The sequence below is a fragment of the Miniopterus schreibersii genome (genome assembly GCF_964146895.1).
Source record: "Miniopterus schreibersii genome assembly, chromosome: 11".
NCBI classification, from domain to species: Eukaryota; Metazoa; Chordata; class Mammalia; order Chiroptera; family Miniopteridae; genus Miniopterus; species Miniopterus schreibersii.
The window spans coordinates 29,922,248-29,935,689 of record NC_138111.1 but is presented as its reverse complement, the minus strand read 5'-3'; the positions used below and the strand labels follow the sequence as shown (position 1 = coordinate 29,935,689).

At 47.0% G+C, this 13,442-nt stretch overlaps 1 protein-coding gene across 1 annotated transcript in view; it reads right to left on the bottom strand.

Annotated features, from left to right (window-relative positions):
- GOLM1 (golgi membrane protein 1) overlaps positions 1-13,442 on the bottom strand; it is a 43,752-nt gene that overhangs the window by 4,785 nt on the left and 25,525 nt on the right. Inside the window, exons 5-9 of the mRNA XM_081151557.1 lie at positions 12,638-12,740; positions 6,969-7,098; positions 6,146-6,305; positions 5,282-5,548; positions 3,433-3,543 (exon numbers count right to left, since the gene is read on the bottom strand). Of these exons, the coding sequence (XP_081007683.1) occupies positions 3,433-3,543; positions 5,282-5,548; positions 6,146-6,305; positions 6,969-7,098; positions 12,638-12,740 (771 nt within the window). The remainder of the gene's footprint in view (positions 1-3,432; positions 3,544-5,281; positions 5,549-6,145; positions 6,306-6,968; positions 7,099-12,637; positions 12,741-13,442) is intronic.

Sequence of the window (13,442 nt, the reverse complement as noted above, 5' to 3'; positions counted from 1 at the left end):
AAGTGGAAAATATGAAAAAGGGCAAGAACATAAATAGAATGAGATGGTCTGACACACTTGTGAGTTCAAGAAGGAACCAAAACGGGAAGCAGCATTATTCAGAGATGTTGGCTGAGATGTTCTTCCAGAGGGACTAGCCTTGCCAGATACCCAAAAAACCCCACATACACACACACACACAAAAACCCCACCAAAAAAATCTGTTATACTTAGAACAGTGTGTACAATGTGAATCAACAGAGAAAGCAATGGGACAGAAATAGCCCCAAAATAAGACCCAAGCACACATGGAAATTTAGTATTTGATGAAGGTAACACTTCAAATCACTAGCTTTGAGATGGCCATTGGAGGTGGTGTTGAGTCAACTGGACAGTCTTCGAGAGAGAAAATTTGACTCATACCTCATGTCATATACTGAAATGCCTTTAAATCCAGAGATCTAAATGTAAAATACGAAAGCAGAGAGGATTCTGGAAAGATGGTGGCAACAGTGGCACAGTTTCTGAATCTGAGAACCTAGATAAACTGAATTTAAAAAGTCAAAAACCAGAGACATTTACAGTGAGACTAGATGACGAGGAATCCTGCAGATCCCACGCAAGCATTTAAAGACAAGTTACAGCCAGCCACCTGTGTGACAGCATCTGGGAAAAAACAGGGAAACAACGGAGCACCGATGGCCCCGGGAGCAGGACCCCAAACAGCCAACAGATTTGCAGCAGAAAGTACCCGGGTCCCTGGCGAACTGCAGCTGGAGGTGGGGGGATTTCTGCTACTCCCAGAGCAGGTGACCACAAAGTGGCCGTGCTGAGAGCTGAGGGGCCCATGGAAGCGGCCCCCGTGGACTTCCAAAACGGACTGCCTGGGCTGCTGACGGAGCTCACTCCCAGGTGGAGCCCCACAGACAGAAAAAAGAAACCTTGGAGAGCTGAGTGTGCAGAGAAGCAGTATCCAAGCAGGACAGGAACGGGACAAAGGAACCTGAAGGTTCAGATAAACATGGGGAAGGCCCCACTGGCCATAGAAGATGGGGCAATTTCAGAAAGGTAATAATATGTTTAAATCCGTAAGTTTATTATTACGTTTTTAAAATCATCATCTTCAGAGGATGACAGGAAATAATTCATTACTGGGAAAACTGGGAAATAAAGAGAACCAAGCATTTGTCCTGCTTACATTAAATGAAGAAAACCACTGACTTGTCTATTTACAAAAATATTCCAATTAACAAATAGAACAGAAATGGCTGACTCAGAACAACCCTGGTGAATTAATAAAGGCACTGAGCAGCAACTGCTGCTTGTATCACAAAAAGAAGACACCAGACATTACGCTCCTCCAGGTCAAGAGCAAACCTCTACCTACCATCTTCCCAAGGGGTGAGCCTGAACCTGAGTCTTATTGAGCCTCTGGAGATCAGCTGCTGGTTTGTAGGAGGTAGAGAGAAAAAAATGGTAAACTGCACCATGAACATATAATCAGCACTATCCAGACTGCGGGAAACTCCAAGTCAACTTGCTTTGGCTCTTTAACAGACTACAAAGAAAAAAACGGGAATGGAGCCCTGGGGAACTATGGGTTAAAGGACATATCGAATTTAGGAAAATAGGCAAGACTAAACTATGTCCAGGGATGCCCACTTGGGTGATAAACCCGTAAGAAATGCAAGCAAATGCCTACGAGAATGGTGAGGAGAGCGGTTACTACTATGGGGAGGAAAGGTGCTGGAACTGGGACAGGGCACAGTGGGGGGGGCTCCGGCGGGCTGGCCAAGTTCTATTTCTTGACTGGGGGTTGCTGGGCAGGGGCAGTTACAAGGTGCTCACCTTCTAAAAACTTGTTTGCTTTGTGTTGTTTTTCTGAATCTGTTTTACATCATAACAGAGGAAAACTTTGTGAGCATACTCAAAGAAAACACAGGTGAATTCCTTCCAACTCCCAGAGGCGATAAAAGACGTAAAAACTGTCGAAACTTGCACATGTTTTGCAAAATACACCAGAGGCAAAATCAAGACAAACAGGGAGAAGGTATTTGCAACCTCACAGATACGGAGCAATCTCTCTAGCACATGAAGAGCTCTTAGAAACTGAGAATTAAAACACCAAAAATCTGATAGAAAAAATAAAATTTTAAAAGGAAACCATAAGTTCATAGGGAAACTAAAACAAACCAGTATGTGTGTGAGTGTGTGAATGTGTGTGTGGGCAGGGGTTCCTCAGAGAATGGCAGCTAGTACCCGTGAAGGGCGCCAGGATCGGGAAAGTCACGCTTAGCAAGGGCTTGCAGCGGACGGTAGAGCCCCGCCACTTCAAAGCGCCCGCCTCTCGGGGATGGAACGTGCAGTGTAATGGAAGCGGTTCAGTGTCTTATGAAAGTTGTTAAGAGAGTGGATCCTAAGTGTTCTTATCACAAGAAAATATACTTTGTAGCCCTATGAGATGCTGAATGTTAACTAAACACTGTGGCAATCATTTCACATATACATAAGTCAAACCATAATTATGCTGTGCAACCTAAACATACAGTGTTGTATGTCTATTTTTTTTTTAATCCTCAGCTGAGGATATTTTTTCCATTGCATTTCAGTGGAGGGGGGGAGGGGGGAGGGGGGGGGCATCCATGTGAGTGACACACATCGACTGGTTGCCTCCCGCACGCACCCGGACCAAGGCAGGATCGAGCCTGCAACCAAGGTACATGCCCTTGGCCACAATCAAACCCAGGACCCTGTAGTCCGGGCCAACGCTCTAACCACTGAGCCAAGGCGGCCAGGGCTGTCTGTCCATTCTATCTCAATAACAATGGAAAGGATCCATCCCTTTCTAGATGACGTATTAATTATATGGGAAAGTGGACTCTTATGAGGGAGAGACCTGGCGGGCACCGCCGTACCAAGCCATCAACCTGCCATCACGTGCCTCCTGGTGTGAGCGAGAGGAACACACGGGAGCTGCAAAAATGCCCAACCTGAATCCAATCACAACAGAACTGACACACCAAGAACGTGACCCATCCCACTGGCCTGGACGCTCCAAAAATTCAAAAGCAAAACAATACAAATGCTACTATAAAAAGCTGCCTGGAAGCTCTGTGGATAGTTTAGGGCTTTCTGATTAGTGCTGTAGAGTGATCACGTGGTTCCCTGGCCATTTTGTTGGGAAATCCCTAAATGGCACTGAAGACACATCCTCCAACTGACCCTCGAGGGCCCGAGCCCCAGAGCCTGCTCCTCAACCCTGCACCTCCCCCCACTGCCCCTCCACGCAAAGGCTTCTGAGGAAAAGAGAGTCTTCAAGTGACGGATCCCTTACAATGCTACCACTGGGATTTGTACAGGCACCTTTGTGGTGAAGGCTCACAAAGCAGATCATTACCACCACACCCAGAACAAGGTCACCCCCACCCCCATCCCCGCCCCCACAGTTATTACCATTTACGTTTTTGTCATTTCCTGCAAGGGCTGCCTGCTTATCTGTTTCAGATTCCGCCTCATTTTCATCCATGTTGTAGTCATCATCTCCCACTTTTTGCGGGTTTCTCCCTGTAAAATCAGCACAGGCACATAAAACATAAACTACGTCATTTCCCTCTCGATGCCACAGACACACCAGAGCCCAGATGCTGGGTGCTCCCAACCGCAGATTCACAGTCCAGTCTTCTTGCCACGTCCCAGGAACGGACAGGGATGTGCGTGTCTGCCAGAACCCGTACCGCGGAGGGGTTCTCCACTCACGCGTGTTGCTTCACCTCCGAGGCTACGTAAAATGGGGTAACTAGCTAGCTAGGTGAACCCAAGCCCCAGTTTTTCAAAGAGACAATCAACTCGCCATTAGAGGAAGACACCACTGCTTTTTGGAAACAGCGGGTTTCTAGTTATTGACGGCATCTCCTTAGCAGAGCTCATCACTCTAAAAGAAGGAAAGAGCATGGCTGCTGTGAGCCAAGGGATAAAACTTTCCATCATACACACAGGCGTCTATCATTCATCACTACATCCATCCCTGGAGAGAACAGCAACCAGAAAAGATTAGGACAAAATGCATTCCACAGACACAGTCACAGGATTTAATGGAAACATGTTACATATGTATACAGGTAAGTAAACAAAATCTTTTTAAGCACACCTGGAAAAGTCAGCTCTAGTGCTATTTCTCTGCACTCGCTGCCTGAAGTGGAAACAAGCACAGGCCTGTGTGCCCTGTAGCTTTGCAAAGCAGATCGTTACTAGTGCACCTGGGACAAGGTGCCTCGTGTCCTGCAGGATCGAGAGCCCTCTGGTGACTGTTATGCTTTGTGACCAGCCGCCGAGTGGTCTGAAAGCTGAATGCCATGGAACCAGCCACCTGGAGTTTTTTTATTTCAATTCTTGAACTAAGAACTCATGAGAACACATTCTTCCGAAAGAGAAAGTTGAGTGAAAATTAGATTTAAATGGATAACTTCTGCAATAAGCATATTCCCCAACTTCTATTGCTTGGTCACTCCCAGACACAGGTGTCTTCTATTTAAGTGCTCCTGGCTCAGCTGGAATTGAGATTTTTCAAATCTCTAAGAAACCAAAATACATCCCAGAATATTCTGTTGATCTCAGTTTCTCATACTTTATTATTTTTTAAAATATATCTTTTATTGATTTGAGAGAGAGGAAGGGAGAGGGGGAGAGAGAGATAGAAACATCAATGATGAGAGATCATCACTGATCGGCTGCCTCCTGCACGCCCCCAACTGAGAATCGAGCCCGCAACCCAGGCATGTGCCCTGACCGGGAATCAAACCTTGATCTCCTGGATCCTAGGTCGATGCTCAACCGCTGAGCCACGCCCTGCCGGGCCTCATACTTTACTTTAAAAAAGAGAAAAGTCGGCCAAACCAGAAAGGTGAGATTCACGTGTTCCTTTTCCACAAACTAACTTTCCTCCTTCCTTCTTTCCCTCCATCCGTCCTTCCCTCCCACCCTCCACCACCTCACCAGCTACTAACTGGTGACTGCATGTGGCAGTGCAGAGACAGAGACAAGGCATGTGGTCTGCCTGCCGGGAGGCCTACTTTACTGAATGCTAAGCACCCATCAAGGTGGGCTCCCTCCTGAAAGGGCCCCTCGATTCCTCAGAATATTATTCTGAAAACTCCACGTGCCAGGGAGTGCACTGCTCTTCCCTCCTGCCTCCTACTTGACAGCTGATACTCAATACACAAAATGACGCACGAGATCGTGGACTGCTATTTCAGGGGGACCTTTCCTTCCCATCAGCAGGCAGCCCCCAAAGCCTCTCACCCACCTTCCTCGTCAGCATCCGGCTCCTCCTGCCCATCCCGGACCACGAGCTGGTCCCGCTCCAGCTCCTCCCCCTCCTGGTTTTCCTGGCTCATCAACAGCGTGGCCGGCACCTGCGGGGCTTGGCCGAGGTCCCCAGCATCTCCCGCGGCTCTTCCGCCCGCAGGTCTCTCTGCTTCCACAGCCTGCTCGTGCTCTGGCTCCTGCGGCAGCCCCAGGCTGTCCCTCCGAAGCGCCTCCTCGCTGACGACCTGAATGTCGTTGGTTTCCTCTGTGCACAGAACATTGTTAGCGGTAACCTCACTGGGCTGTGGATGGTGGGGCAGCTGAGTAATTCATTTAGTGACACTGGCAGAAGGCTTCAGTCCTCTCTAGGCCTGCAGCTCATCTTTAAAACCATGAGAGAAAAGCGGTTTAGAAAAAAAAAAGCTGGACTAAGTTACCTCGATGACAGTGACAACCTACAAGTGGAGGAAGGTGTACTGCTGAGGTCATCTGATCACTGTATAGGAGACGAGTACTTGGGAGCCACTAGACGTGCCTAGGACTCAGCTGCCTCCCGTGATCCTACAGTCCCACCAGGGTCCCGAACAAAGGCCAGCCTAGACCTTTCTGTACACAGCTGCCATAGAACAAGGCACTTTACAGGGATGAGACCAGACAGAGAAAAAGCCCAGCAGGCCCAGCTCCAGGTGCCCAGGGAGGCACCTGCCACGTGCAGCCCCTTATCGGGCTCGCGGCCGCCTCCAGCGGCACACTCTGCCCTCGGACTGTTAGTTTGGAGGGGAGGGCTTGAACTGCCACAGTGTTTTTATTTGGATGGGGCTCTGCAGAGGGTTTGAACATGTAATTGCCAAGCTTCACTTACCTTTCTCACCCTCTCTCCTCAAATCCAAAGCCGCCTCAGAGCTGGGGGCTGGCGTCTGGGGCTCGCCGTTCCTGGGCATGTTTCCTGTCACTTGCGGCTCCTCTGCCTGGAGCAGGCCTGCTTCCTGCGACCTTGACTGAGGCTCGCTGGGAGCTCGGAGCTGAAACAGGAGCACAGGGCAGTCGAGGCAGGGGCTCTGTGACTAGAAACCTTGTTAACAACCCTGAGCAATGCAACAGACCACCATGTCCTTCTGACAAATGAGAACACGGAGGCCCTGAGAAGTGCCACGAGATTCCCCAATCGTGCCCCATCACCTAGCATAAAAACCAATAAATTGCAAATATTACATGGATGAATTGTACGGTATAATAAATTACATCTCAAAAAAGCTGCTATATTTTAAAACAAAAACGAAGATCTCCCAGAAGCAATTTCACGGGCCGTGCTTTACGTAGGTGGCAGCTGGGCTCCGATCGGCTCCATCACTGACCGGGTGGGGGGACCTTGGCCATAGTATTCAACCATCTTCATGGGCCCAGCACCCTTGAAACAGGAAAACAGCAGCAACTCTCCCCCAGGGTGGCTGTCAGCTTTCAAAGAAGTAATCCTGGTAAAGCCCAGACTCGGGGACAGGGACCGGAGGCTGGCCTACCCAGCTGGAGTCCCAGCACCCCAGGACCCGGCTGCGTGTCTCAGGGGAGCAAGCCCACTAGGGAGAGGAGAGTGCAGAGCACCCCGCACAGCAGGTCAGGGAACAAAATGCCTGAGGAGCAGCAGGACTAACCTTCTGGAAATGCTTGGCAGAAAAATCCAGAATTACCTGCTGGCCCTGCTCCTTCTTTTCACTCAGGTCTCTGGAAGCCACAGCTTCGTTCCCCTTTTTGGTGACTTCTTCTATCTGCTCCTCGCACTGCTCCTTCACCTCTTTCATCTGATTGATGCACTGGCTCCTTTGGTGACAGAAGGAAAGGACAAACATCTACAGGTGGGTCTACACGCCAGGTGTGTCCCTGCTCACCTTTTTCCTACTCCAGGCACTTCACCTACAGACGATACGTAAGGCAGGGCAAGGTGTGTTTTCCCTGCTAAATGACAAGAAAGCTGCAACTGACTAAAACTTACTAAAAACTCGTCACCTTGCTCTAAAACAGGTAAACGTCACTGGTTAGAGAAAAACAATTTTTAAAATACAATCTGTGGTATAATTTTTTTTTAATTTGCTTTGTCCCCAGCTGCTGGCACAGAGCTTCTAATGCCCTAGGAATTCCCTGAGTAACAGGAGTGGCTTGTTATTCATAATGAAACCTGGACCTTACCTGTGCTAATGGGTCAACTCACTGAGAGGAGCCTACAAAGCTTTAGGATGGGGCTGGTGGCCAGAGGAACCAATCCTGTGATTAAGGGGCTAGAACTTTCAGCCCCACACCCCCATCTTCCAGGGAGAGGGGAGGGACTGGAGATTGAGATCAATCAGGAAATCAGTAACATAATCAATCACGTCTACGGACTAAAACCTCAGAGAGAAATTCTGGACCATGTAGCCTGGCAAGCTTCCCAGTTGGTGAACAAAAGTACGTACCAGAAAGGTGGCACCCCAACTCCAGTAGAAGCTCCTGCCCCCACCCCACCCCATGCCCATGAGTCTCTACCATCTCTTTTAGCTGTTCCTGAGTGGTATCCTTTATAATAAGACGGTAATTTTAAGTACAGAACTTTCCTGAGGTCTGTAAGTTGTTCTAAAGAATTATACAAAATACCTGAGCATTACTCCTCAAAACTATCACAATCATAAAAAGTCTGAGAAACAATCACTGTCAAGAGGAGCCTAAGGACACATGACGAATACATGAATGGGATCCTGGACAAAAAAAGGGAAGAACTGAGGAAATCTAAATAAAGTGTGAATTTTCATTAATAATAATGTATCTATATTGGTTAATTGTGACAAATACACCACACTAATATAAAGTGTTAACAATAGGGGACACTGGGTATGGAATATACAGGAACTCTCTGTACTATTTGGAAATAAATATAAAATTCTAAAATTCTAAGTTATTTTTAAAAAATGAAGATAATTGAACTGAACTGGAGGATGCCTGGTTGGTGTGAGAACCTCTGGTGGAAGGTACAATCTAACTCAGCCAAGCTCCTAGTTAGCAGACACTTAGAGGTATCACTTCAGCTATCTACCTGGAATTCATTTAATTAGAGTATCTCAAGTGTTGGTCATAAAGTAATTGAGAGAATCGCCCACTTGTACAAACAAGGAAGCTGAGAGATGACCTGACTGACACCATCCAGGGTTGCAGAAAGAGAGAAGGTGGGAATCAGAAGCCGGACTGTGGTTTCCTGTCTGTGCAGCGCTCTCCCTACCACACGGCCGCCTCTTCCGAGCCACACGCTTGTCAGAGCCCAGTGTAAGTGCACTCGAACCTCTAACTCCTGTAATACGCCCATCAGTTCAAAGGACTCACTGGATCGCAATGTACCACCCACATACGGACATCAGGTACTTTAGAAATAATTAAAGACAGAGCTTCTGACTTTGCAGAGCTTGTAGATCAAGAGAGGAATTGGTGAAAATTCATTTATAAAAATTTCTCACACACATGCAAGCCACAGGTGGCAGGCTAGTGCCCAGTAGCTTAGCACAGCGAACAAAAAGAGAGACACCTCTATTCTGAAAGAACCAGATGTGTCCAATTCACTGTTATCCAACAATTTCACAGAAGCTCAGGATTAGCAAACAAGCAGGTGCAGGGCCGTTCCTGGACCTTTAAACCTACAAGAAGGAAATACTGTGTTCGCCTGCTCTTCCCCCTGCCAAAATCAAGTACAAAAATCCTCTCTCTCAGCCCTGCGGATTAAGGTCAGCTTTCCACTTTCCACCTCGACAGAGGAACCACCTCTGAAGGAAGCTCAAATTCTGGGACGCAGGTCATACAGATCGTGACAGTGTTACTTTCTGGAGGCTCAGGCCAGCTTTTCTTACACCTACATGGTGCATGTTCTGGCAATAACTGGAGCTAAAATGTAGAAACATACAAGATGAGGGACCTTCCTAACTGGTGCAACTGATGGTCGGAAGACTATGAACGGAATGAGCTCAGTATAGGAATCTGGCAAGGCGACGATCTGATTAGCCGGGTGCTGACGTCAGAGACGACTCATTCCAGTCCAGAGCCCTGCCTCCTCACGGCCCACGGAGACGGGAGGGCAGCAGCTCACCTCAGGCACCAGCCCCACGTGCCATGGGGAGAGAACGCGAGCCTGTGCTTGGACCAAGTACAGGGATCGCTTAGGGATGTCTGCCACGGGGCGGGAGTAAGGAGTGGGGGCGTGTGCTCACTGTGGTGTCTGAAGAAAGAACACTTAACTCATTCCTCAGGAAACTTGGCCTTCCCACCCGTTTCTTCATTTTCAGCATTGCCTTTTATAAAATGTTGAGACCAGAGAGGGAGGGTGTTTTAACAGAGGATGGGCAAATTTATACATGGACATGTACACAACATTGCACACTCAACTTGTGGGACCCTGATGCACAACAATTTATAAATGTCCATTTATAGATTTTCTAACAAGGTGTTCCCACCTTTTATCAGGTCCTCACAAAGGGTCTAAAATCCAAAGAAAGTTAAGAACAGACAACTCTTTCCGGCTTTCAACATTCCATGAACGCCATCGCTGGGAAGCATCTTGTATCCGGTTCAGGGCTTTGGACACAACTAATGAAACAGATGTGCTCAGCCAGAGTTTTTAATCCATCATTCTCCGAAGAGAAAACAGTGCGTCCCGCACACATAGCCAACCCAGGCTGGAACATTCTGCTCACTGGTTGTCTGACTTCTCCTACCCAGGAAACAGAGCTGCCCTCCCTGCCACTGGGCCCTGAATGTGGTCCGGCTTAGTCTTCCAGGTCAAATATATCAAGTGAGGCCATTAATGGCTTACTGTATCTCAGTCAATGGAGGGGAAATATATGTGTTAAGATGTCTTTCAAGGATGAATAATAATAAGACTGCGGCGGCCGTGCCAGCTTGGCTCAGTGGTTGAGCATCAACCTATGAACCAGGTCACAATTCGATTCATGGTCAGGGCACATGCCCAGGTTTTGGGCTTGATCCCCAGCAGGGGGCATGTGACTCTCTCATCATTGAGGCTTCTATTTCTCTCTCTCTCTCTCCTTTCCTCTCTCTGAAATCAATAAAAACATATTAAAAAAAAAAAAAAAGACTGGGTACTTCATCTTTGTCTGAAAGTTTTCACTGATTACCAGCATAGCTCAGGGTTTCTCAACTAGCAACTACTGGTATTTTAGGGCAGGTAAAATTTTGTTGTGGGAGGAGCCCTGTCTTTGTAGGATGCTTAGCAGCATCCCTGTTCTCTACACACTAGATGCCAGTAGCACCCTCTTGAGTTGTGACAACCAAAAATGTCCTCCAAAAGTCTCCTTGGGGCAAAATGCTACCCAATGAGAACCAATGGCCGAGGTGAGTCAGGTTCCATACGTATATTTTCTTATGTTTCCTTTGCATTGACTACACATGTCCTTTGCATATTTATGTATTGGGGGTTCCTGGTTTGAGTTGTATTTGGCTTTAAAGTGATCAGGAGGATATTACAGGGAGTAGACAATCCCTTGGAAGACATCGGAATCCCTACAAGGGCAATAGGTGTGAGAAGACGTACTCACACGGATGTGTATATTTAAGGTGTAAAGCATGATGTTTTAGTACACACTGTGAAATGCTGCTCCCGATCAAGCTACTTAACCATCCATAATCTCACATACTTACCTTTTTGGTCACCATGCAGGTGGCCAAAATCTTTTCAGAAGGCAATTTGGCAATTTATACCAAATGACACACTAAACCCAGAGTTGAGTCTTTTTTAGAAGGAAATAATCCAAAATAATATTTTTTATTTTATTATGTTTTTAAATGTCTTTATTGATTTCAGAGAGTGGAAGAAAGAGGGAGAGAGAGAGATAGAAACATCAATGATGAAAGAGTCACTGATGGGCTGCCTCCTGCACACCCCCGACTGGGGATCGAGCCTGCAACCCGGGCATGTGCCCTGACCGGGAATCAAACCGCAATCTCCTGGATCCTAGGTCGATGCTCAACTGCTGAGCCACGCCAGCTGGGCCCAAATAGTATTTTTTAAAAGTTATAGGCATTAATGTTAGGCCAGTTACAATAACCAAAACTTAGAAGTCACCTAAATATCCAACAAACAGGGACGTGGTAAGTTAAATTTGATACCTCCACAGTATGGAATATTAACCAGCCATTTCTAATGGTGAAACATTTTGGAACACGAATTTTTATATATACATAATGCAAGTAAAAAAAAATTAAAAAAAAAAGATTTAAAAATTTTAACAATGACTGCAATTACGTAAAAAATTTGTGTGAACTTGGGCACAGGCTAGAGAGAAGTCACTCTAACAGAAAAGAGGGCCGGGGTCGTGGGTGGCTGCACATCTCCAAATCCCAAACTTCCTATGCCTGAGTTACATTGTTTTTATGAGGGGAAAAAGGGGGAAAAATACACCAACTACAACTTCATTCTCTACCTTCTAAATTGTTTTCTTTTTACTATCCTACTTAATGGGTTTACCTAACTTTTTAAAAGTTTGTTTTGTTTTGATCCTAAAAGTACTCCAATAAGTAAAACTGCAGTTTTTGTATGTGACTAAGGTTGTTATCAACTTAATACAGATGTCATAGCTATAAGCCAAAGGTCTAATGTACAGCATGGTGACTACAGTTAATAACAATGTATTGTATACTTGGAATTTACTAAGAGAACAGAGTGAGTGTTCTCCCGAAACACACAAAAAAGGTAAGTATGTGAGATTACGGATGCTTAAGCAGCTTGATCAGGGGCAACATTTCACCCTGCACATCAAAACATCATGTTTTACACCTTAAATATACACATCCGTCAATCGTACCTCCATAAAGCTGGAAAAATAAAAGTACTCCATTCTCACTGCAGAAATTTGGAAAGACATTTAAAAGCCTCAAGAAAACAAAAGGTGTTATGCCACCCTGCCTCTTGGCCTGGGACGTAGACTTAGGCCACATCTGAGCACTTCTGGAAGCACTTTTAAAGGCCTTAGATTTACAGACTGAACCAGTTCGCCTGCACGTCGGAGTGCTCGCCTGTGCTTCACTGAGTGTTAAGTTACATTACGGTTTAACATATGCTGAGTTAGTCATTTCCTGCTGAGGAGAACTGCCCCCTTATTTAGCTTGGATTATGAGCCCACCGGCTAACACTTTTCCACGGCTTTGTGAAACTGCTAACACTTAAAACATAAAATGCATTATTTCTGAAGGGCCTGCCTCCTGGAAGGGACTGGACCTTCCCCGCAGAGTCCTGTGTGCTCTATAACGGGAGGGCGAGTGGAGACTGTGCTGGGCCCCGTCTGCTGCCCGCAGCCCCCGCGTGCACGCACCGACGCCGAGCCACACTTACAGGTCGTAGGAGAACTTCCTCTCCAGGTTGGTCTGGTTCCTCTGAAACTGGAGGACCTCCTGCTGCAGCTTGCCGTAATTCTTCTGCAGGGCCTTTAACTGGTCTGAGCCAAGAGGAGGACAAGAGATCACACAGGTCACCAGGATGGTCGTCAGGACAACAGCAGACACGTCAAAATGCACAACCAGAACACAGTGGGCAGTGGGACGCCAGCGGAGGGAAAGAGGAATGGGTAAGAGCACAGCCCCTCCCAGCACCCACGACACCCCAGCCCCGAAAGCGGCCCTGCAAGACCTACGATCCTACAGGACCTGGCACCTTGCTTATTTTCCAAACGTCTCTTCTCTCTTAAATCTCCTTTTTGACCTCCAACCCTTAAAATGCCTGTTTCTTTTTTAGACGTCATAAACCCTGAGCTGCCCCACAAGGTCACAAACACTGCTGTGTACCCCACTGATTCTGACACCTGATCAAGTCAGTAGCCCCTCCTGCCAAACCCCCGTCCTTGGCTGCCAGGCTACTGCCAGTATCCTCCTGGCATCTATCCACAGCCAAGCTATTCTCTGAGGCCCCTGGGTTCATTCAATCACTGGCCCTCTTATCTGGGAAACTGCAGCTTTCTTTGAGGAAATTCATCAGCCTCAGCCCGGATGCCCTGAGGGCTCGGCTCATAAAAGCAACACAGTAGGAAAAACAGAAATTAAGTAGGTATTTACAAGTCTGATAAGAACTGCAAAACTGAAAGGATGGGATGCTATGAAACAATGAAAAAAAAAAATCTTGTAAAAGCTCTACAGAAAAAAGC